This window comes from Tenebrio molitor, chromosome 2 (genome assembly GCF_963966145.1).
Source record: "Tenebrio molitor chromosome 2, icTenMoli1.1, whole genome shotgun sequence".
NCBI classification, from domain to species: domain Eukaryota; kingdom Metazoa; phylum Arthropoda; class Insecta; order Coleoptera; family Tenebrionidae; genus Tenebrio; species Tenebrio molitor.
Window position 1 is genome coordinate 17803798 of NC_091047.1, and position 26300 is coordinate 17830097.

General features: G+C 35.3%; 3 protein-coding genes across 12 annotated transcripts; 2 read left to right on the forward strand and 1 right to left on the reverse strand.

Moving 5' to 3' along the window:
• Positions 1–1383: 1383 nt before the first annotated feature.
• Positions 1384–13856, forward strand: Dab (DAB adaptor protein). 9 transcript variants are annotated; one of them, XM_069038146.1, is made up of 13 exons: positions 1446–1485; positions 2199–2413; positions 2465–2608; positions 2662–2802; positions 2854–3078; positions 3134–3491; positions 8099–10012; positions 10167–10403; positions 10458–10746; positions 11874–12076; positions 12182–12445; positions 12493–13295; positions 13346–13856. In XM_069038146.1, exons 1-13 carry the CDS (start codon positions 1461–1463, stop codon positions 13346–13348), a joined length of 4821 nt encoding a protein of 1606 aa, XP_068894247.1. In that variant the 5' UTR covers positions 1446–1460; the 3' UTR covers positions 13349–13856. The 9 variants fall into 9 exon arrangements, with proteins under 9 accessions (XP_068894244.1, XP_068894245.1, XP_068894246.1 ...); XM_069038143.1 differs by having other exon boundaries at positions 1384–2081; positions 12493–13856; XM_069038144.1 differs by having other exon boundaries at positions 1384–2081; positions 2860–3078; positions 12493–13856.
• A 100-nt stretch (positions 13857–13956) lies between these two features.
• On the reverse strand, positions 13957–15262 carry PIG-F (phosphatidylinositol glycan anchor biosynthesis class F). The gene is made up of 2 exons (XM_069038208.1): positions 15019–15262; positions 13957–14964 (listed from the first exon to the last, which is right to left on the reverse strand). Exon 2 carries the CDS (start codon positions 14952–14954, stop codon positions 14283–14285), a length of 672 nt encoding a protein of 223 aa, XP_068894309.1. The 5' UTR covers positions 14955–14964; positions 15019–15262; the 3' UTR covers positions 13957–14282.
• A 2455-nt stretch (positions 15263–17717) lies between these two features.
• On the forward strand, positions 17718–26238 carry LOC138123434 (probable RNA-binding protein CG14230). 2 transcript variants are annotated; one of them, XM_069038189.1, is made up of 6 exons: positions 17718–17875; positions 17929–18187; positions 18376–18552; positions 18605–18813; positions 18866–19329; positions 25970–26238. In XM_069038189.1, exons 2-6 carry the CDS (start codon positions 17957–17959, stop codon positions 26158–26160), a joined length of 1272 nt encoding a protein of 423 aa, XP_068894290.1. In that variant the 5' UTR covers positions 17718–17875; positions 17929–17956; the 3' UTR covers positions 26161–26238. The 2 variants fall into 2 exon arrangements, with proteins under 2 accessions (XP_068894290.1, XP_068894291.1); XM_069038190.1 differs by having other exon boundaries at positions 17779–17875; positions 17920–18187.
• Positions 26239–26300: the final 62 nt, after the last annotated feature.

Here is a 26300-nt window from a genome sequence, read left to right on the forward strand (position 1 = left end):
TGAACCGGTTGGTGAATTGTCTTTTTTTTCAGTTGTATAACTCTGAAACTCTGATCTGTTTTTCTTTTTATTTTGAACTAAATATTTACGGTCGTCTTCCTACAATTCATACAAAAATTGTACCCAGAAAAAAAGTTAAAGGGACGCCACTGGAAAGATAAAATATCTGCGTGAACTTCGTTTTCGCTCGGCTCATCTGGAGACCTTTTATTAGGTCTACAGAACAGCGCGGTCGTAACCACTTTTTTGAACAGTGCTCCCTCCATATCCCTCTACGCTTTCATGTCAATTAAAAAAAAAGAAGATGTAGTCCATGCTTTATTTTTTTTGTACTGGAGTTTGAAAAACTTTAACATTGTAATACTAATTTGAAAGTGAAAAATTTCCTACTAAGGGCGGAATAGTTATTTATTTAACGAGTTCGTGTGTAATTTTGGCTTTTTTTGGCATGAGGACCAGTTTTAAACTCGAGTGAGACGAGAGTTTTAAAGGTCCACGAGTGCCAAAAAAGCCCAAATTACACACGAACGAGTTGAATACAACGTTTTTTTGTTCGACGAGCCCCTTAAAGGCTCCAAATCGCTAAAAATCTTTAAAATTAGCTTGACGTTTCGTTTTGACACGTTGTCAAATTTATTAAAATCCGTTCACACAGGCGAAAATTCTCAAATTCTGACAGTGTCGAACAAAAAATAATATTTCAACACTAAAAGTTCAATTTTGGTCGTTTCCTGGGATACGTAACGTAAAAAGTGGTATTTAATTGAGAGAAAAGCTTAAACGCCTTCACAATTTTTCATTACTAAATTGTTTCTCTATGGTAATGAAAGCAGAACAATTTTGATTTCGCTTTTTAATTTAGAAAGAATTAATAGAATATTAAAAATATCCAAATTTTATGTATGTTCCAAACTCCAGTAGAAAAAAATCATGTGTGCAATACGTAGGAAATCCATTTTTTTTCCGTACACGGCATGTTTTTGATCTCGACTGACAACTGACGTCTCGATCAAAAATCCCATGCCTGATACGGAAAAAAATTACATATCCTAACTTATTGCACAAATAGCTATATTGTCATTATGATTCTGATTATGATTGACTTTTAGAATTGAAATCCAAAAATTTCAATAATTTCATGCAAGTCAGTCGGCTTCAAAATGACAAATCTTGTAATAGCAGAAAATGAGGTTACGAATACGTAAGGGGCGCTTTACATCCTAGATCTTTACATCTCATGTCAATGGCATGACAACTTCTGTTTGGACCGAGGCCTTTTGGACTTGGTTTGGTTTGGACAGAATTGTGACGTACTTAAATACATGTTAAATACGAGTATATTTGGTTGTCTAATTGACACCTTCACAGCGTGACGGCCTGACCAGAAGATGTTATCGTCGTTATCCCTACCATATCTGTCATACGTTCACAGACTATTTATAATACCTCAATGGCCAATAATGAATGACAAATGTAATATATACGGTAAAATTGAACTAACCAAAGTTTGTGGTTTTATGGTGTTACCAGCAATAAACACACGACAATAGTAAATTTGGAAAATTAACGAAAATGTCAACAGACGGTAGTTTTTTAGCATTAATTTACTTACTGACTCTTAATTTATGGGAAGAAAATAAGGTGAAGGGTTATTTATTTAGGTATCTGTCATGATTTGTTTGAAAACGAGTTGTGAGACTACATTTTGATTGCTGCGTTCAAATTTTGTGAAACCAGCAGAATATGCATTTTTTTAAATCAATAAAATTTGATTAGACTGAGCATGTGCAGGTTTCAACCCCAAACTTGCTACACCCCTATATGGGGTTGATCAATGGATTCTTGGATCAATATAAGGAATTAATTCAGTGCACATTTTCACACAAAATGAACCATTTAGAGACAACTCTTTTGTAAATATATTATTTCCATAATAAGTATGGGAAGTGTAAAGTCAATTTATAATGTGATAAAATGTGATGGTTTGGTCCCAGATGGTTAAGGGTGTTTTTATTTTTGAAAAAATACGTATCGCTTAATAAACATGCAAACGTTACGAAAAAAGACTAGCCCCTTGAAATGTGAGTAGCATTGTAGATATTTAGTTTGATTTTGGTCAATTTATTATTTTCATAACATTTATCAGATAAAATTCGTTTCTGTTTACATTTGAGTCAAACTGTGTTGTTCTTCTGTAGACAAAAATGAGACCACACGATTCTTGGGAGACGGAGTGAGTTTTAAGGCCAAGTTGATAGGAATTCTAGAAGTGTCCGAAGCAAGAGGTGATCGCATGTGCCAAGAAGCTCTCTCCGATTTAAAGATGGCAATTAGAGCTGCCGGAGAACATAAACAGAGAATAACAATTAATATTGCCATTGACGGTTTACGTTTAAGAGATGAGAAAACAGGCGTAAATAATATTCTTGTTGATAATACTTTGTTTTTATCATGTGTTTTGCAGGATTCTCTGTATCACCATCCTGTACACAAAATATCTTTCATTGCTCAGGACATGACAGATTCAAGAGCTTTTGGTTATATATTCGGTTCTCCAGACACGGGCCACAGATTTTTTGGAATTAAAACTGACAAAGCTGCTAGTCAAGTAATTGTCTCAAACTTTACAAGTGATATTGATTTTATGATGACAAATTTTAGGTTGTTATCGCGATGAGAGATTTATTTCAAGTGGTGTTTGCTTTAAAGAAGAAGGAAATTGAGCTGGCCAAACAACATTTAGATAAAAATCGATTTACCAGTTCGCCATTATTTTCAGATCCATCAGTTTCCACTACAAAAGTAAATAGCCGCGTCCAGGTTTTCTTTTTTTTTAATCTATCGCACATTTAGTTGCAGGCTGTTTTGCAAGAAACTTCGAAAAATGTAACAAATGACAGTAAAACTAGTCAGAGTTCCGAGATCAAATCGGGCGGTACTGCTGTGGCTGATTTGGTAGACCTCGAGTTAGAATTGAGTAGCTTGCAGCAAGGCCTTAATCAAATGGAAAGGATAACACCTTCCGATCCTTTTGGTTCTAAAGACGATCCTTTTGGCGACAGCTTTACTAGTTACACTGTAAAATCATCTTCTTTGGCTAAATCTTGTTTCACGACAATTCAATCGATTTTAGAAACCGATTTTGCCACCTCCACCACCTTCAGGAAGAGACAGGTCAAACAGAACCTCAGAAAGTAGTAACGTTTTTAGTCCAAGAACCCCTCATACTGTGAGCAGTTTAGATGCAAGTTGTGCTGATCCCAGCCTGATCAGTTCGAGAGAAACAAAAAATAAAAAGGAGGTTTTTGCCCCTGATCTCAGTAGTTCTCGCCAAGAATCAAACAGCAACGATTGGTTTAACCAGTCCACCACAAAAAACATTTTCGAAGAACCGACCTTAGTGCCTGAACCTACCAAAGATGAGAAGCATGAAATGACCAAACAAGAAATCTTATCTCAATTTGACGTTTTTACTGAATTAGATCCGCTCGGTAAGTTTAATTTAGCACCTTCATTAAGCCGTTCAATTAAAAGAGCTTCATTGTTAATTTGCTGTCGCCCAGTGGGACAACTGTAATGTTCTCTCGTCAAACCTGAAGCTAACGTATTTATGCTAATCAGAAAGGATAAGTGAGAGCTTACAGTAAGACGCCCGAAAAGTATTATGGGTTTATCAGATTTTGCTCATGTTAATACAGGGTTATTATAACTGTTCCCGATAAGTGGCGTGTTGTAAATTTGCCGCATACACAATACATAGTAACTTGTACATTTTTTTTAAATTCTAGACTACATAATTTATAATTATTAAAAAGTCAAATAATAAATAATGACTTGCTCAAAGTAGCTTTAAAAAAGCATCTTTTGCTCTTTAATTAACTCAACACGTTAATTTACATTTTGAAAAATAATAAACAAAGAACTAGTGACAAGTGTGAACTGTCAAATATGTCAATACAATCGGGAAGAGACGGCAAATCTATATTGTACTTATACTGCGACAAATAAAGATACGGTTCCGACATTTTACAATACATACTAATTAAAAACAACATTATACCAAAAATAAAACACGAATTCCGTTCATCCAAGTAAACGTATACGGTGGGAAAACAAAAATTTGGTCAAAAGTGCTTTGTTACAAATTCTGTTTATTTTCTATATACAGTCAAATAAAAAAAAAGTGGTCGTCAATGTCACATTTTGGCATAAAATTGAATGAAATGAAATGACATTGACCTTTTTTTTAATTTGACTGTATGTTGTATTCTAACGTGCCATCGAATAAAAAAAAAGTTACCTGTGTTGTGCTATTCTGATGCTTTGATTGGTTCAAACCACCATTTTCGCCTACTCTGATTTTTTTTATTCGATCGCATGGTAGCTTCCGAACCTAGTATCGCACTGTTGTCAAGTTTAAGCTCCAAATTGTAAACTGTGCCCATTTTATCGGTTACCGCCGTAAAACTACAAAACAGGCAACACAATTTACTTTTCGGAGATTGCTTTGTTTAAAAAAAATGTTTTTGAAAATTTCAAAAGGTTGCATTGAATATTACCAAGGCGGTCTCTATTTTAACAGGCCGTGACACTGACTTCAGAAAGTGGTCTATGGAATGGCCCACTAACATCTGGCAACGTTGCTTGGCCAACCTTTTAAAAAAGTTACTAGTTTTGAAGTTTTGTGATCACTCACTGTCACTCACTATTTTGTCATTGTCAGCTGTCAGTCAATCATCACTGAAAGATTTTTCTAATTCTCGTATTGCAATTTTACTTCAGTCAAAGTATATCAGGTGTCCCAGTCATGGTAATTATGTGTATCCTGTTTTATAAGATAGCTATTGTTAGTAAAATTTCATAGAGTCCTGTATTCTGAACAAGTATCCTATCCAAAATGAAGATAGAAGTCTTTTTAGTTCACCGTGATTGCATTAGCTCCAGTGAACATTCCAACGCATGCCATCTGTACAGTGTACAGATCAGGACAAGATTTTTTTCTAAAGTCGTACACAGAGACCATTAAAGACTAATAAAGGTGCAGTATGAATTGTTAAAAATAAATACGAACTGCAAAAACTACCCAGTCGGGTGTATGGACCCTACCACCAATACAGGTTTATAATTTAAAATGGATTTTAGACCTAATGGAACGAGCAACAACCGAAAGTGCTTTTGCAGTCACAATGAGACGCTTCCTCTCGGTCATATCCGTAAGTTTAAAATGATTTTCACAGACCACACTAGTCTTGTTAACGCGCCAGTTTTCTAGTTCCAAAATCCTCATCCATTCATGCATTCTAATCTTCTTCCATGGGAATTTGAAAACGCTAACGTTGGAAGACTTGCTTCAAGCATAATTTGACTTGCAATTGGGTACCTAGGCAACATTTGTGTGGCATGTTTATTTTTTCTATTACTTACTGAAATTAATTGCACAATTGTCTTGTCAAAATGATTTTTGAATGAACCGCCTTTCTATGGAAGTGCCAATATTTTTGAAACTCAGGATGCTATGGAATGGCCCACTAAGAAATTTGGCAACACAGCCAGTGTCCTGGCCTGTTAAAATAGAGACCGCCTTGATATTACCGTCATGGATGACATCAGTCATCAAATACTTCAAAAAATTTGGAAATAGAGGAACTCTAGTTTAAACTATTAGGTTATGCGTTATGTCACTTTGTGGCATATTAAATGTTTCACTTTGGCTAACTATGTTTCTTATTTTAAAAAGTGAAAAATTTCCACCAAGATCTCTGTGCAATGTATTATGTGTTGCCTATTGCTAAACCGTAAGGTGGGAAGAGATAAAATAGGCACCCTGTATATAACTATTTTTTTTAAATGAAAAATTAGTTTTTGCAAAAATAATTGAATCTAAATATCAAATGCTTTACAGCCCTTTCACAATGGCGTTAACGTTACGTCGATGTTAAAACGTTAATGTTAACGTTAGATCTAATTACATGTATTTCAGTACTTTTTATAAACTATTTCCGTTGGCTATTGTTAGAATGTAACGTTAAGAATCCAGAACATTTCTAGAACTAACGTTAACGCTAACAATCTCATGCAACATTAATTTTCATCATAACGTCATTGTGAACGGTCCACAATGAAATACATGTAATTTTGAATTTCTAGATCTAACGTTAACATTAACGTTTTAACATCGACGTAACGTTAACGCCATTGTGTATGGACCTTTATTCAACTGAACACGAGTCATTTATGATAGAAAGTAGTTTTATCATTTATCATTATACGGGGTGATCAAGAAAAACTGTTTAAGTTGGTAACACTGAATTGTATTTTAAATCGTATAACAGGAATAACTTTCGGTTGTTGATGGCTTGTCGTTGTTAATGCTATGCCATTCACGATGTTTTGGCATAAGGGGAGGCCATGGAAAAAGTGCATTTAAGTTGGCAGTAAAGCTGTCTGTTGAATTAGGTTATGTTTTTCTAAGTTTGAGGTTATAAACTGCGTCATTGTCTAGTGCATTGTTGTCAGTTTTACTAGTTTGCAATAGAACAATACTCACACATTTTTAATCCAATTTAACAAAACAGGAAACTGACTTGAACAGACTACAGAATAGTAGGGACCGGGACCGGAAGACGAAGTGGCTCCTGTTAATTTATGCACCACTTAGATAACCTACCTATACAGTGTCTTAACCAACCAGTTATTATCTTCTCAATGCATTTTTCATTTTAATTAACCAAAACATTCCTAGAACTAGATTGTATAAAATCTTGTACCTACTTATTAAGCCTTACTGTATTCGAATCTTTCTGCAAAATATTTACACACCCATCGTCTATGACAAAAAAGAACAAAACTATTCAACTTCCATAATTTCATTAGAAAATTCTGAATCATCATTACCTGCATCAAAACCCCAATCAAATTCCGAGTCACATTTTCCTAATGAAATTATTAAAGGAAGAACGTTTTCAAATAAAATATTTCACATTAATTTTGCCCAATCTTCCGAAATAAGTTCTTCACAATATCTACAAAAATGTTGGCAAATTTCAGGAGTACATTTCAAAATAGACTCAAGCCATAAATTCACAACTCTACCGCGAAGTTATAATAAGTCTTACAAAACCCCTATGCCATTTCAATTGGGTCGTTGTTTCTTCCTTCACTATCCGTGCTACATATTTATTTATCTTGTACTCACCTACAATTCAATTTATACACACAAAAAAAAACTTGACTTCATTGTAACTTACTGAAAATATGTTCTGCAGTCTAATACAAACACCATCAATACGTTTTAAAGTCGCTTAATTATGATTACGGTAAGTTCGGCAACATGTTACGATCATTTTGATAGGACCTATCAAAATGATCGTAACATGTGACATGCGGACCGCATGTCAGGCACTTTAGTGACAGCAGAGATGCCACAAATCAAACATGTATCCAACGTTAAAAAATGAAATCATAGCCTCCCCCATATGCCAAAACATCGTGAATGGTATATACCGGGTGATCAAGAAGGACTGTTTAAGTTGGCAGTACAATTAAGAAAATTTTTTAATTCAGTTATTTATAACACTGCAACCGGATATGTTTTGTTGGTTTATTTGACAAATATCTGATGTAGGTATAGCATTAACAACGACAAGCCATCAACAACCGAAAGTTACTCCTGTTATACGATTTAAAATACAATTCAGTGTTACCAACTTAAACAGTCCTATTTGATCACCCCGTACATCAGATATTTGTCAAACAACCAACAAAACATATCCGGTTGCAGTGTTCTAAATAACCGAATCAAAAAATTTTCTTAATTGTACTACCAACTTAAACAGTCCTTGATCACCCGGTACAATGGTTTGTCACTTAGCTAAATATAATATGTGTGCGTTAGTGAAATTTTTTAAAACATTCTTGACCAAATTTTTATTTAGACAGGAATCAATTACACTCGGTCACCTTCGATTACATTTCACAAGTAATGCAATATCTGTGGTAAAATAAAATAAAAAAAATAAAAGCAATTTCATTTTTTTTTGGTTACTATCAGTATATTTTTATTTTTCTTAAGTAAATAGTATATTTTATTTTACCTTAGGTACTGGTAGAAGTAAGCCATATATTGATAAGAAACATTTCTTTCAAGAATTAAAAAATCCACCAAAAAAAGCACTCAATGATTTGGTGTCACAAGCTCAGCAACAGGAACAGAGTCTATTGAACAGGAATCTTATGCAAAAGATACCCAAAACGAACGCCCAATCGAACGATTTTGGTACCGATCCCTTCGGCGAAGATCCTTTCGTCACAGAAGACCCATTTGCAGAAACAGATTTCTGCAAGCAAGATCCCTTTGAAACGGAGTTTGCCAGTTTTAAAGTCAAACCTTTCGATATGAAAAGTCAAGCCGAAAATTTACAAATCTATCAGTCCAACGTTACTAAATCGCCAAAAGGTTCCGTGATCGAGAAACAGTTGTCATTGATCACCAGTACCACGTCTCCCAGAACTATTCCTTTTACCAAACAAAATACGTTTGACGTGCAATTTGATAAGTTCGATTCCAGAAGAGAAAATAAATTGTTGCAACTTCACGAAAATCCCAGTTTAGACATATCGTCTGAATCGGAGTGCGCTCCAGAACCGCCCCCTAGACCTGAATCTACACTGCTACAAATAAAACCGCCACCTCTGCCCCCAAAGAAACTGGGAAACGATTTGTCTGTAAAGCCCCCTCCGAGACCACCCCACGTGGAAGATTCACATTACGACTACATGGACGATTACGAAACGGCTCCGAACAGTTTAGAATTCATCAAGAGTATGGATAAGAGTCCCCCGATACCGGTTCCGGTTAGAAAGTCAAAGTTTGAGTCAGACTTTGGTGCGGCTCCAGATAGGCCAAAAAAACAGTTCAATGTGCAATCAAGCGAAGAAGATTATTTGACTCCGATATCTTTTGCTGAACAGAAAAACGTCAGAGGGACAGCTCCGGTTCTGCTGCCGCCGCCTCAAAGATCAGTTAAGAAGCAGAACATGGCACAAGTCACTGTTGCATCTTACTTAGAGACTAAACCCAATTTGACGACAAGTACCGCGACTGACAATCTGTCGTGTTCTTTAGAAGGATTGGACATTACTTTAAGTCAGCTTACGTTAAGTGGTTTGAACGAGTTGGCAACCAAATTGAATATTCCCACAAACCAGTTGAGCAACATGACCTTGGTCCAACTGACGAATTATTTATCCAATTTTATCAAATCTAAAACCTGTAATGACACATCATCGAACATTTACGTTGAAGCCAACAGTAATAATGAAATACCGACTTTCAATGCAGATTTTGCGGCGAACTTTAACAACTTGAACAGCAACACGGCCGTGTCAAAATCTGAATCCTACGACCGATACGCCGTGTTCCGCGAGTTGATGAACGAAGAAATAAAACAAACCAAAATCGACACCGAGCCAGAAGAATTGAAAGAGGAAAAGGAAAATCCACCCAGTTCGGTGGACAGCAACATCAATAATATTTACACAACCATCGACAATACCGAACGGACAGATAAATACGCAGCTCTGAGGGAGATCGTCGAGAGCGAATTGAAATTGGGTGAGTCGGAGTTGAAGGATGCCAACAAAAACGAGAACGAGCAGAATATTTTGAACGAAGAAGCAAATGAAGATCATGACGAGACCAGTATAATTAATATCGAAAATAAATTGATCGATGAGAAAAGAGAAAAACCTGCTTCACCAACTTATAACTTGATCGAGTACAGTGCTCCTGTGGAGAGTAAGGATGCTAAAGCGACAAATCAGATTAAATCGCCTAAATCGCCGGTGAACAAAGTAACCAAGAGTCCAGTTCCAATAGCAATTACTGAGATCATGCAGAACAATGCTCGATTGAATTCTGGATCGCTGTCCGACGTCGTGAGTGGAAGTTCGCCAGAGGTGGACAACACCGGCAGCAACTCCGAGATGGGGAAGAAAATCGAAGATGCGGCAGGTAATTTATTTCGTGTTGTTACCTTCCTTATTAATATTTTTTCTGAACTCTAGAATCTTTAGAACGTTTGTTAAGTCGTGACAGTTCTTTTGAATTTGCTTACTCAAATGTGGTGTCTATTTGAACGAAAAAATAATAACGATAGTAACAATAGGTGAAAGTTGGGCAATCTTCGACCAAAGCAACATTGCAGCGGAGTCGGTGAAAGAAAAACAAGCGGTCCAGAGCGAGGAGGGGGTGTCGCCGTGGTCGAGCGATTCCAAAGAATTCGGTAATGGTTCGCCCCCCGAATGGAGACGCGGTGATTCGGGGAGCGGCGGTGACCAGTGGACGAAGAGACGCATCCGCAGGGAACAGGAGGGTTGGTGGGACACGTCCGCAGAACCTGAAAGTAATGGTTTATTTTCAAATTTGAACTTGAACGGCACGTTTGTTTCGTTTGCAGTGCAGTATTACCCGGCCAACCGCCGTTCCACCGACAGTTACGAAGAGGAATACTACGAATGTTACGAGAAACCCAGGCGTCGGAAACAGACGGGGTACGTGCACGGGGGGAAAGGAACCGGAGGACATTCGTCCAGTTCGAGGGATGTCAGTCCATGGGAGGAAGAACCGAGGCGGAGGGACGCCAGAGAACAGAGGACGGGGTGGATGAAGCATGCCAGGCAACATTCGTTCGAAAAACACAGAGACCGGAGGCATACGGACAGTTGGGACGAGGAAGATGACTACGAGTGAGTATGATATTCGAATATATTGTTTTTTTAATTTTTGCCGGTTGTTCAGAGTGGATGGTGGAAAACTTAACCAAAGCCCCGTTTGCTTAGATAAATATTTCTATGACCAAAATTGATATTACACGTAATATACGATAGGTACTCATTTTATTTGGTTAAGTTATACTACGACTCGTGGTTGTATTTTGAAATATTTACGTAATTAAAATAAAAATTAAAATCGGTTTTATCAGACTTGCATGAAATAGATATGGCAACGTTACATGACCATGAAGAAACAGCTGTTGACTTCAAGTCGTAAAAATTGTGAAGAAATGGATCCAATAAATGAAAATTTCGGCATAACTGAAGATTTGCGTATAACAATAAAAAATAAAAGTGAATCCAATAAGAAAAAGACTTAATATAAAAGAGTCAAAGCGGGCACGGTTTCGAAGGTTCACAATAATATTAAATCGAAATTCGTGCAAAAGGAACGATAACATAATTTTGAGACGTGATTTTTACTTTTTGAACCTTCTACTCGTATCTTAGGTTTATTGTGGTTAAATTTTGTAAAAATATTTGATGTGAACGAATGTCATTCATTGGGCTTCTCCATTGTTAACCTCCTATTAAAAGTTGTAAAAAAAATAGGAACCAAAATATGTTTATGTATTGTAAATTGTAACTGAACAACTTCACAAGTAATCCACTTTACTTACTTTAATAGCTACAGTTTTTATATTGCATTGCATTTTTCTCCAACCGAAAAGAAAAATCCGTTGGAAATACTTGTTTACATTTCGATTTAAATGTTAATAGCAACGTTGTTTTATTTTTCCAGATTTAATAATTCAATAAATTTGAGTTGGAGCCAATTTCGAATAGTGGAAGTGTGACTTTGAGAGGTTTGACTGTATCTCAAAAACTTTTCTTTTTAACGTATTACTTTTTGTACGCATACAAACGAAATTCTATTTTTTCATAATCCCTCATTAAGAATTTAGCGTCATTAAAATTTTTGCAATGGGAGTGGCTGGGGGCGGCTGGCGCGATAACAATACTAGGTTACGACCCCCAAAATGTTAGAATTCATTCATTCATACTTATGGTTTTCTGTTTGTAATTATTTATTTTTTTAGATACGAAGATGAACACGTTTCTCGATTTCATCGATCCGACCGCCAAAAATGGGAATTGGAAAGGGAGCGATACAATTTGGGCAACAGAGAACACGACGTGGACAGATGGGAAGACGAATGGGGTGATGAAAGAAGGCACAGACGCAGATGGGACGGAGAAAGAGATCGTTGGTGTTGCCCAGATTGGGACCAAAGCGAACACGGTAATTTATGTAGTCTACTTAAAAGCCAAAACATAAAAGTAAAATGAAACGTCAGTGTTGTGAATATTCACAGAGGGTGCTCATTTAAAAAATATATATTTTTAGATAAACCTCCCAATAGGTATGCGATCGGTCGATGGCCTAACATGGATGGCCCTCCGGGAATGTGGCGCGATCGCAAACACGACGAACGCTATTACAGTAGAGAGTCGCAAGAATCTCCTTGGGAGGATGATTATTCGAACGAGGCTGAAGAAATACCCTCTCCACATTATTTGACGGCCAAGAGAAACTGGAAAAGACCGAGTAGCGCTTCAGAAATGGATAGAAAAACTGGTGAAATCAAGTCGAGGCATTATTTACCAACAGGTACTGGTCGTTTTTGCACATTTTGGAAATTCACTGTCATTTTCAAGGGGGGAGCGACGGCGAAAGAGATCGAAGATACAAACCGGGACGGAGGTCCAGAAGTAGGGACTCTCAATACTCGGAGCTCGCGCATCGCCACAAAACCGACACGGGCACGACATTACGAGGTCTTCACAGGAGCAAGCAGTATTCAAAACAGTTCGAGAATGACTTTGCCGACGCACCGTCGAAAAAACAGGTGGATAACACTAAGTTGGACCATAGCAATAAGAAAAGTGCGACTCTTGCCACAAGAAAAAAGACCAAAGACAGTCCAAAGGGTGAAGTGAACATCGTAAACACTTTCCCGCGGAAGGCGTCTCGCGCCAAGTCTTTATTTGAGAACGATTTTGTCCCGTCAGAGGACAGCCCGGTGGGGGTTCGAGTCGAGGGTAAATTTAATTTTGAAAACGAGTTCGAGACGTCGGAAGCCGAGTCGCCGACGATCGTGAGCAAAACGATTAAGGGACTGAGACAGCAGAGTATGTTCGAGAAGGCGCAGATGGACGGCGAGTCGAGGAAAGATGATTGTCGGCAGAGGTCGCTGAAAGAATTAAAACTATCGCCCCGATTGCAAAGCAAATCGAAATCTTTGTTCGAGGACGACTTTTCTCTGAGCGGAAAAACGGAGTCGCTACCCGAAGACAGCAGCATATCAAGCATCAAAGAAGAAGCAGACCCTAACGAAAAAGAGAGCACGTTTAACGCGAACAATTTTGAAAATGCAACGAATTCTCGGAAGAAAAAGATCAACAAACACAGACTCTCGAATAGCGTTCACTCTGATATTAACATAAAAAAGTCTGAATCTGTAAATATTTTTGCCCGAGAAAGCGATCCGTTTGATGATGATTTTTTTAGTGAAAATGTGTCTAGTAATCAAGAAGTGGAGCTCCCCGCACGAAGTTCTTCTAAGACAACTGATCTCAAGTGGACTGACGATTTTGAAGATTTTGATAATGAAGAAAAGAAATAGTCAACTAGTTGAGCGATTTGATCGGAAGCCGTCATTTTGAAGGTTCAGTCGACGTTCGTGGAGGCCTCGTTTCAAATTGCCCACATATTGGTTTAAATTAATGTTACTGTTACATACATTGCTAGGAAAAACTTAGGTATTAAGTTATATATAAATATATATTTATTTATAACTTTAAGAAATTTATAAACTTTTGTGATTCTCAAACGATTCGTGCTTCAGTATTGTAAAAAGTTGTCGGTATCTTCAATATGCATCCTTAGCGGACCTATTATTTGTATATTTATATCTCTTTCGTTTTTAACTGTATCTTCTACCTCTGTTTCTAATACATGATTTTAATTTATTGTTAAAATTATTATGTGATTGTTTTGTTTAAAGAATTGTTTTATTGTCTTCCTACCTTTCTTAAACCTCAACAACGTTGTTTTAACGGTATATCCCCGGTATATCTTGTACCAAAGAAACAAAAACACTTTAAAATCCAGACAACCACTTGCTTTATCAAATTTTGTTTATTATTCAATCATTCCCTTACAATTGTCTGTGGACTCGTAAATAAAAATGTTTCCGTTTTCAACACTACATAGAATCTTTTTAATTTTGTTTTAATGTACATATTACGTAACGGCCTAAAACCACAAGTATTTACTGATGACACTTGATTACCTAAATTAAATTTTAAATGAATCCCAAATATTTTTGTTTATATTCATACTCACGTTCAACACTTACACCTAAGTATAGTTGAACAATTAGGAAAGAACTACAAACTAAAGTTATGAACTACTGTATTTCTGACAGTGCTATTTTACGTTTGATTTACAACGCATATTTTCCTGTTTTCTTGATTAACCTTCCTCGGTTTTTATACTGAAGTAGTGAACAAATCCAATTTGCGACCATGTAACCCAGAATAGTACCTACACTGGTAGGAATAGGCCAATTTTGCCATGGCCTGTTCCAATCTAGAGGTATAACAATAGCCCCTAACCAAGCACCTAACAAAGTTAATCTGACCTTCAGCATAAAGAGTTTTTGTGTTTCAGTCCCTTCATAGGAGGTCAATGATAAAAAAATATTTAAGGTATCTTTCAGACCTAAATGCAAACAAACAGGAAGTGCAGTCACTGTTGTTACAATAAATGAAAACATGAAAGTTTCTTCAAAATTTGATAATGCTGGTGCCCCAAAAAGTACAGCCATTATGTAAATACTTATAAGTGATAGTAGAAACATTCCTATGACTTTGAAAAAATCCTTCACATGATTTTTCTGAATCAGTGACTTGTTCCTGAGTGTGTAAAAAATATACTTTATGATTTCTATTGCTGCCAGAATTAAGATGTTATGAATATTGTCAAAACGCCCTATTTTCAGAAGTAGATTATTGTAAAATAAGTAACCAACATACAAAGGTAAGTACAATGAAGTTACTACATCCATAGAATGTAATACTTGTGAATACTCAACTGACACACGTTTCCCCTGCATGATCGTTAACCTAAAAGGGGCAGAATTATAATAAAAAATTCAATAGACAGATAATCACTCCTACTTTCGTTCAAATAGTTACTGTCTTATAAATAACATCCCAACATCTTTTTTCAAATGTGGTGGTGAAGACAAGTTTAGAACATTGTATCAATCTTGGTAGTTGTGCAAGTTTTATCAACTTATATTTACAATAAATTTAAATAAATACTACGGCTGACTAGTTAACTATATAAATAGTTGTACGAGTTTTATTTATTTATTATTTTGCTTTTGACAATTGACGTTCCACAGAATGACAGTAAACAACACAGGAAACCATATATAGTCGTGTTCAGTGACATCCGTGCTGTCACTATGACAGTATGTTGGCATTACTTGCTGTTTCGGTTTAGAAATTTTGAATTTCCTAATTTGACAATTTAGCTTTCTATAATTTCAAACAAATCAAAGAAAACATGTAGTCTGATTTGGATTCCGGGGATGACCTAGTTTAACCATGTGTTACACCATGTTGAAGACTGAATTTTATTATTTGTTGTTGATGTTTGACGAAATAGCAATTTTCTTTTACCATAACCTCAATTTCTTGTTTGACATTTTTTTAACTAGGATTTGCTTATACTCTGAATCCTGGTTGTGAATTTGTATGTACAAACTGCGCCAACATATTAAAAATGACACTGACAGCACGGATGTCCTTAAAAACGACTATAAAGTCCATTCACGTTGGATTTTCCTAGTCAAGGTCGAATAATTCAATATTGTGGCGGTGTGATTTTTAGTTCAAAAATGCTTTAGCTGTGTATGTCACCAATACGGGCTGATAAAGTAACCAAGTCATTCGTAGACTGTAGAGGTTATGTTATTCGCTGTCAGCAAAGAAACAGTCATTTTTCAAATATTGTTATTAAACTTTTTAGAGGATAACAATAGGCAATAATACATCCATTTTGTTATCATTTGCACTAAAAATAGTGTCAGTTGTTAATCGGTATGATAGGATTAGGAACATACAATAGGTACTTAGGTAGGTATAGTTTGTCCAGCGAGAGATTGGTTGACATAAAAATCACTAAATTCTACGCAGAGAAAGTAGTACCTAGCGCGCGTAAAATTTGAAATATATCCTTCAAGCAGTAACATTTTGTGCCCTGAAATTATGCTCTAATTAATGAAGTACCTTAACGAATGAGATAAAATGAATGAAAATATTACATTTGCAGTATTTTAAACGAAGACGTGTACTCTTGAATAACTACTTGCGTCAAGAATATTTAAAAGTAAAACCTCAACCAACAAGATCGTTTATATAAAAATTTTATACCAATGCGAAATCAAACGACTTAATTTTGCTGGTCGTGAAATGTCTACAAAATTGTTGTGTTCAAAATAGCGGAAGATCAGTTCGTGAAGCAAAATATGGGGAACTTCTCAGGGGGCTAGGAGTTAAAATAAAACAATTTCTTGGGTTGAAGGACGCCTGTATTTAATTTTTCAAATAAATAAAATCAAAACGTTGTTTTCACCTGCAGTAACTGGTTAATTTCAAATTAAATTTCTGACTTACACAAAATTATGGACAGTGCTGCTCGAGTACCCTTAAGACATAATGCGTAATATGTATAAACATAAAACAAAAATGGACAACGAGATCGTCAAGGTTAATTTAAATTAAATCCTGAGACTTCCTGCAGACGTTTGTCTGAATGACCGACTATCGTGCGCCAGTCCGAATTCAATTTGACTTATTAAAATATATTGTACAATATTAACTTTACTTATTGAATAAACATCAGAAGAGCCTGTGGCGGTAGAAGACTGGAAATTAAAAAAAAATATATTTCATTGAAAAAAAACTAGCTTTACAGTACACAACCATTGTCTTACTGCTCTGCACCATATCATTGAGTACAAGATGAACTTCTTGCTTAATATTGCAATGCAAGTCTGCTGTAACTCTTCTGCGACGCTGCCTCGTCAACTTTCTTAATGATGTTTTAGTTGGACCACCTTTACACTTTGACACTGTGTTTTTGCTAACTCCTAAGCATCTCGCAGTGACCTTTAAGAAATAGTATATTTCAAACCAAGGTAAGAAAGTGGTTTCTTGCAGACCGCAGGCAAAGATTATAAACCGAGTCGTAGACGAGGTTTGTAAGTGCCTAAGGTCTGCAAGGACACTTTCTTAACAAGGTTTGAATACAATTTTTTTCCCTACCGGCACAACTTTGTTGAAAAAAGTCAAAAAAGATGGTTATATTCGTGATTAAAACAAAAATTTTGAGAATTGAATAGTAGGCTGTGTTATTTGTTTAATTAACTTGTCATCGCATTTGAAGATTTGAGGTTTGTTCGAAAATTTGATATAAACAGGGTGAAGTAATCTACCTACCTAGCTTATCTGTTTATTTTCCAGATTATATGATTGACCTACCAACTTATTTCATTGAATTGGCTTTCATTTATCAATAACTTATTTCACTTTTGACACTTTTGACATTTGTATTTTGGTACAGTTTTACCATAAACATTTCATGATTAACTTTCTTACCTTAGCGAGAAAGTTGAATTTTCTCACCTCAAATGAGGTATAAACAGCCTACATTTCTAACCGGTAGGGAGAAAAAAATTTTTTGTCCGCCATAGTACGTAGTACAGCGTGATCAACAATGACTGAGTCTGTTCACTCTGTTGGCAATATTGAAAAATATTGGTGTTTTTCTGTTTCGTAAACCGGAAATGCGTTAAGATTACAGTGGTACCAAAATCATTCAAATTTTCATTGTTACCAACAGATTCAGTCATTCTTGATCACGTTGTACTTTTCTTGAAACTGCGAACGGAGGTTAAGCACATGTGCGAAATTGTACTTTTAAAATTTACCTTTACGTTACGTGTTAATTATTTGTATGATTAATGTATGTTATGCTCGTAGTTTTGTGTAAATTATATTTAATTCAAGTGCTTTCAGAAAATTGCATATTAAAGATAATACAAAAATGGATAATGATGAGAATAACTTTACGGTTAAAGATAAGTCCAAGCGCGTTGCCGACTCTCAACAGAAATTTGTATCTGGTCGTGAAGATAAACAGTCAACTGAAATTTCTGAGAAAAATGTAACCCTCGCTGTAAACCAGTCTGAAATTAGAAGAATTCAGTCAGTAAATCAAATGATCAAATCATATCAACAGCAACGACTAGCGATTAAAACTGCATTGGATAATTTGGTAAGAAGTTTAAGTGGATCATTCATGAAACCTGGATAAGGCTCGATAAGACGTTGCAAATTCAAAACCATGACAACTGATATTGTTGAAGTATTGTATTTGGCGTTTTGTTCACAATTTGCAAATTATCTGAGTTCTGTGAATCAACCCTTTAGTTGTTAAGGTCTTTTAGTTGGAAACATTTCTAGGATAGAAAACCTAACAACAAGATTATTTTTAATGAAGACTCTGTGACAAATAAATCAGGATCCAGTAATAACAAAATAGGTTGTGGACAAAAAAAAATACTTTTTGAAAGTGATGATGATATTGATGAAGATGATTTTAACTTTGAAGTAAAAGACTATGGTAAGCATGGACAGCAGGTATAAAATTCTGGTGTTTTCTTAAGAATTGTAATAATATTATCTATTTTAGCTGTGGGAGCTTCAAGCAAGATATAAGAATGATAAGAGATTTAAGTTAGATGAACGTTTTATTGAAGATAAAAATGAAGACTTTGAGGGTATTAATAATGATCAAGACACTTCTCATCTGCAGGATGAGAAAAAAAAGCAAATTGATATTTTAAACCAAGTATTAGGCACTAGAGTAAAAAGAAAAGATTTTAGTTCACAGGAAAATCAGTGATTTTTAATGATTCTCTAAAAATATTTGGTACTAATTATACAATTTTAGTGTGACTAAAAATGGAATGTTGAGATTTGATCCTACTAAAGATGATCATCTAAAATATGAACTTAAAAATACAAATAAACAGAATGGGATAAAGTTAAGGGCCAGTGAAGTACAAAAAGAAGAAAATGTTGAAATCCAGCAATTGCCAGTTTCTAAAGATGTATTTTACAAAGTGAATTATGATTTAAAAGATGCCCTGCAAGCTGAACCAAAATTTAGTTTATTAAATATGTTTGGAAAGACCAATAATGTGGAAAGTTTTAAAGAAAATGATGAACAACCAGTAACACTTGACAAGCAAGATACATTTTCCATGGAAACTAACCCATTCCGTTATGATTCTTCTGATGATGAAAAGGAAGTAGTGGAAGATGAATATAGTTATGGAAAGCTGGACTCTTCTAAAAAGTCAAGATTTTGGCATGAACCATTTTTCTTCAAAACTGATGATTATAGGCTACAAGGTATGTAAAAAAAAAATTGATCATGAACATAAAAATTTAGGTAAATTCAATAAAAATGACAGTAATTGTTCACTTTGGCTCCCAGTCGAATTTTCGCGTTTTTTCTGGCCAGACACCCTTAGGGCGGCATCATTTTCCACCACTCAAGAAGCCTTGTGCAAATGCACTTGTTCTCTCTTGTAGTGTTTCAAGATCGCGTCAATGTCTAGTATAATTAAAGGGCAAGGAATACCCATTTGCACAACATTTGAAGGTATGGGGGATGATCAGCAGAGGCCGTAGAACACATTGGGGCCTATCCCAATGTCGAACGCTGAAGTGAACAATGACCAATCACAAAAAGTTAGAATTCTATTGTTTAAATTATTTAGGCCCCGTTTCTGGAACGGTCCGATAACTTAACGGCCGGTTAAATCAAGCTATAGAAACGCTAGAAAGTGACCAATCACGTTACATGATTTTTGTATTTATCGGACAGTTAACTAACTAGCCAAATCAAATGTTTCCAGAAACCGCACCTTAAAAAGTAGCGGAGAATGATGTTACCGTTCACGTTGGTATGAATGTCGATCTAATAGTTATTTATGCAATGAGTTTCTGTGTAAATTGGACTTTTCTAATTGCTTGAGGGACAAGAAAAAACTCACAGGGCCGGTTGCACCAACGTAAGTTAAATTTAACTACAGATTAAATATGTACGAAAACATTGTTATAACAATAGGAGGTAACTAAAGCAACCAAGCATTTTAACCTACAGTTAACTTTAACAGGCGCTGGTACAACCGGCCTTCAGAACTGTAACTTCCAAAAGCGCGTTAACAAAAGGCCAAAAGCAAAAAAAATCTTCATATTCCATAATTACCATAACAACCCTTTCACAATGACGTTAACGTTACGTCGATGTTAAAACGTTAATGTTAACGTTAGATCTAATTACATACAGTGGCGGCCAAAATAAAGTAGGACAATGTTTTTTCGCTAATGTAAATTTGCTTGCCCTTTCTATGGTTACTATGAAAATATTTATTTATTTATTATAGTAACCCCGGTTTACTCAACTCAATTTTGGCTAAATTTCTTAATAAGACTTGTCCTACTTTATTTTGGCCGCCACTGTACATGTATTTTAGTATTTTTTTTATAGTATTTTACAGTAGAAGTCCGTTAGGATAGCCTTTACTGCCGAGCCAGAAATTTTGTGAGACGAGCTCGCAGAGCGAGTCGAATAATACTGGCGAGGCTGTAAAGGCCCTAACGGACGTGTATTGTACAATAGTTTTTGTAATATCTCTACGATTCGTTCAAAATTATCTTTTTGAAACACATTTTTTTCAACGCCATCGAAAAAACCGAATGATTAATAAGTGTGCGGAGGACGTCGTCATGTCAACCGGTGTTTGTGAAAAAAAATTGTTTCAATGTTGTTTGTCAGATTTGTTCAACGCTTAACTTTCCGTTGAAAATAAGTGACTGAAATCAATAAAAAATCGCAATCAATATATTCCCGATGTCCGGAAGTGAGGTCATCGTTATTGCCTGCAAAATCGCGCTTGTGTTAGTGAAGCATCATCTTCAATCTTGTCTCCATTTGCTGCTGTTTGTCAGGTTTGTTCAACACTTAACTTTCCGTTGAAAATAAACGACTGAAATGAATAAAAAATTGCGATCAAGATATTCCCAATATCCGGATGGCCGCAGAGCATCGTTATTCCCTGCAAAATCGCGCTTGTGTTGGTGTTAAAATTCTGAAGCATCATCTTCGATCTCGTCTACATCTGCTAGTGGCATACAGATTTCGATTAATTCAAGGTGTGTCCCATAACATTAAACATTAATTATTGTACCAATTGTAAAAAAAGTTGAAAAATAAAGTTTAGATTTACGTTGCTATAGTTATTTAGTCATTTATAACGGCCGCTCCCGCTCATAACGGACTCCGGCCGTTATGAGGTTGTTTACATGGTGACAAACAGTCCGGAAAGCCACCTTTAACAACTAGATATTACAAAAAAATTATTTCCGTTGGCTAATGTTAGAATGTAACGTTAAGAATCCAGAACATTTCTGGGTGTAACGTTAACGCTAACAATATCATGTAACATTAACTTTCATCATAACGTCATTGTGAACGGTCTACACTGAAATACATGTCATTTTGAATTTCTAGATTTAACGTTAACATTAACGTTTTAACATCGACGTAACGTTGTAAATGGGCCTTTAGGGCAGGTTGCACCAACGCCAGATAAAGTTAACTGTGGGTTCAAATGCTTCGTTACTTTGGTTACCTATTGTTATAACAATGTTTTCGTATATTTTAATCTGTACTTAAATTTTACTCACGTTGGTGCAACCGCCCCTAAATTGTGTACCTTCGTCCGTCCTTTTTAACACACCCGATACAATTTTTGATAATTTAAATACACACCCCACAACAATTATCGCATAACATACCGGGTGATTTTAAATGATTGTGACTTTTTTTCATAGGTTGGTAATATTATTGTTGGTTATTCTGCTTTTTAATGTGATAGTTAACATAAACAGGGCGTCCTCGCCTATTTGACACAATTTATTAATACATAAAATGTCAAAATGACGTACTGTTCCGGACACGGAATCTTGGCCAACATTTTTTAGACATTTCTAAAAAAAAATATGTAAACCAATCTTTAGTGTCATTAATAAATGACAGTTATTAAAAATCACTTTGAAGTTTTTCTTATGACATCAAAAAAGTAGGGAAATGGTATTATCGAGTCAAAAGTTGGGTTATATTCAATAAAGGCCAGTTCACACATATTTGTCAGTTGTGGCCAAGATTCCGTGTCCGGAATAGTACGTACGCCAATGTGTTGATTAAGGTATCAAGTTTGCCTAAATAATTTCTGAAAAATGTTCCCAACTTAAGAAAAAAAGTCACAATAATTTAAAATCACCCGGTAGTTTATACATGTAAAATTTGAACTTTAACATAATTTTCTTTCTACTGTAATTACACAAGAGGTTTCATTAAGGCCCGGTTTATTCACCTTGAAGTAAATTTATCTGGCCAGTAGTTGCTATGATTTAGAATCTGCTATTGATAGATCCATGGTAATTACCGTTCAAATAAAGTTACTTGAAGGTGAATAAACCGGGCCTTATTTGGATAAATACAGCGTGTTATTGAAATGCGTTAGAAAAATTTAAACGGTTATAGAACTCATCAAAACAAATTACTTTTCTATTTTTTTCTAAAACTCAGATTTATGCTCGAATTTATTTTCACCGTATTTCGTGTCATCGAGTCGTTTATGGATGGGACGGTGAAAGAACAACGGCTTCGTACGAAAAACGTTAACGCAAAAAAAGTAAATACGGCAAAAACCCAAGCGGATAGGTCTTGCAAAAACTTACTGACACAATTTAGTCACGTCCTTCACCTGCATGCGGCCGTGTTTACAATTTATTAGAAAGTGAATTTCCCGTAATTATCGTTAAAAATGGTGAAGTCCACTAATCCGGAGTTAACAGACATGGTGCTCATCGGGGAAGCTTTATCAAATGCTGATGCAACCAGGCGTTTGTATGTAGGTACATGAAGAGATTTCCAGGCCGCCAAGTTCCTTGTCCACGTAACTTTGTGAATGCTGTCCAGCATTTAAGGGATTATGGGACTTTTAGTCCTGTCCTGTTGACGAAGAACCGAATCTTAGTTGCCGACGGCTTGCATTACGAATTGACGTTTCCAGTTTTACAATTTGGAGAACGCTGCACGAACAGGTATTACATCCGTATCATCTTCAACGCGTCCAACACTTAAAATCAGAAGGTCAACCACGTCGAATTGCATTTTGTCAATAGGTCGTAATTGACCAGTTTTATCGCCACCTCGTCCACCGGACTTAAACCCTTGTGACTTTTTTTATGGGGCCATTTAAAACAGGTTGTGTATGAGACTCCAGTTGTCACCGAGGCAATTCGATAAAATTCTGACATTTTGATGAGAACTCAAGCTTCTGTGGCTCGAAGGGCACACAAGAGCGTGCATCGATTACGGAGGGCGACATTTCGAACATTTAATTTAAAGGTTAGTGCCATTGATCAAGTGTGGTGCGTAACTTCAATGTCACTCTCACTTACTACGAATAAAGAATTGGTTTTTGCTTGACTATCTAAGTTTTTATCTTCTTTCGCTTTTAATGTATGTACGCACGGAGACATTGGCGGGTACTAGAATTTACGATCAAACTAATTAAAATTTTATCTGGGTTTAGAAAGATTTTTCGAAAAAAATGGTAAATAGAAAAGTAATTTGTTTTGATGAGTTCTATCACCGTTTAAATTTTCTTAACGCATTTCAATTACATACTGTACTTTTTGCAACAAAAACGTATTGCTTAGCAATTTAACGAGAAAAATTGCAAATAAATATTTTTTATTATACCTGAATCATAATCCCTGTTTTTGACACTAAAATGCGTGCGTAAATAGTATATTAAAAGACAAGTTTCATAAGACCAGTCTTGAAGCACGAATTCAAGATTAAAAAACGAGTGGCGCAGCCACGAGTTATTTTAAAGAATGAGTGCTTCAAGGTCTTATGAAACGAGTTTTTTATACTATTTTTTGTAATTTGCCCTTTTTAAGCCGTTTTTAAACAAAAATGTTTACTTTCCTGGATTTAGGGATTTTTGTGGCGGTTGGTAATGCCTTAATTTTAAAAGTAAAAATTTGATCAAGTCTTCAAAGTCGCCTTTTGTTTTATCCAAATTCTGTAACAAAACACGAATATGGAAGATAATCTTTCATGTACTCCCCCCGAAATACGTGAAATTGCCAAAAATTTGGTCGCGAATTTGTTGCCTGATAAATCCTGATAAATAATTCTTTGCACATTTTGTAATTTAAACTGACACGCATGACGGATCAAGCTTTGCCAACCTGAAAATTTTCGTAAAATGTTCCGTGAAATAATGGCTATAAGGACATCCCAGATGATGACGTCGCGTTCGTTAAAATGTCTATTAGAGAATCAAAATGGAGGCAAATTACAAAAAGGGCCTTTAAAACACTAAAGCTTTAAGGGTTGCTTAGGTAACAACGAATTCACCTACATTTTGAACAATGATAAATAGACATTTATAGAAAATTTATAATAGCAACGAAACAACAACAATTGACCATTTCTATATCAACGATTAATGACACAGATTTGTTCAGAAACGGTATTTCAATTTACTTTTTTTGTTATAATTTTGAGATTGTTGTGCAGGTATAATAAAAAATAGCGTATGATACACGTTTATAAGGGCCTTTAAAGCACTCCACTACGCGTCGTGCTCTTAAACTCGTCGCGCGTGCTTTAAAGGCTTCCTTATAAACTTGTATCATAATACCTACATATACTATTTCGTGTTCGTTTCCTGGGATATACCAAGCGATCATTTAAAAAATAAATCGAGTTTGCTTTGGAGCCTATGCTATAGCATGGGTTGCCATAGGTAACACGCCGACTCTATTTATTTTTTAATTGATCGCACCGTATAATCTGTTTCAAAATCAAAAATCCACCACCTGTTGAATTATGTTGGCAACTAAAAATTTTAACTTAGTAACTTTTGAAGCTGACACCTAGGGTGCTTTTTTGACACACTTATTTATTATAAGTATAGTCCAATTTTTACGCTTTTGAGGTGACGTCACGATTTCCTTCCTGGCTTTCTCTTTATTGAAACGACAGAAACAGAAAAAAACAAAAAAAGACACGTTTACTTATTGATTGTCACTTTGAGGTTATTTTATGCTCCTGTCAATTTGACAATTTTTAATTTCTTTCACTTATTACATTGATTACAAACATAATCTTTCGAAGCAATTGTCAACAAATTTGACACCTTTATAGTTATTGCTGATCAATTCAAATTTGTTTCTGATCCTAGCTCAAACATATGTAAAGTTACTAGACAATGACGTCATCGCAAAAGGGTAAAAATTGGACTATACCAGTTCTTATGTACCGGGTGATCAAGAAGGACTGTTTAAGTTGGCAGTACAATTAAGAAAATTTTTTAATTCGTTTATTTATAATTATAACACTGCAACTGGATATGTTTTGTTGGTTTATTTGACAAATATCTAATATAGGTTTAGCATTAACAACGACAAGCCACCAACAACCGGAAGTTAGAATACTCCTGTTATACGATCCAGTGTCACCAACTTAAACAGTCCTTCTTGATCACAGCCAACTCTAATTCCGTATTTATTTGAAGGCACGGTATAAAAATCCATATTGCACATATGTACCAACATAAAGAGTTCAAATCATTGATTAATTCGCTCTAAAGTATTGTGGTAAACGAGATGGTTCTGCAATGTCTTGCATACAGTCAACAAAAATTAACAAAAGCAGTGCAAAAATCAATTATCATTCCAATATAGGGTTGAAATCTTCTTAAAGATTAAATTTAGTCTATTTATACCAAATGTTTGCAGACCATTTCCTATATAGGTATTTAAGAAACGAAGTGATGCGATAATTGTTGTGCGGTGTGTATTTAAAAATGCAATTATGACATATAATATTTAATGTGTACCTGATGCGATTTTTATTTTTAAATTAATTACGTATTCCATGTGATTATTTGATTTTTAGAGGGTTTCGATTTCATAAAAAGGGTGTCGTCAGAACAGAAAACGGAATTTGTGGAACAGAGGAAAAATTTTAAAAATGTTATTAAAACAAAAGTAAGAAACATTCAGAGGAAGAATAATCTCTTCAAAAATAAACTGGGTGGAAACAAAAGGAAGAAAATCCTTAGGATAAAGAAGGCAATGAAAAGATGATACTTTTATGCAAAAATTGTTTTATAGTATGAAATTATGTAAGACGAATTTGGTAATAAATATTCTTTTGATTATGTATTAGGATACGAAATAACACACCACTTGTTAATGAAGTCCGAGGATTATTTTGTAAAGTTATT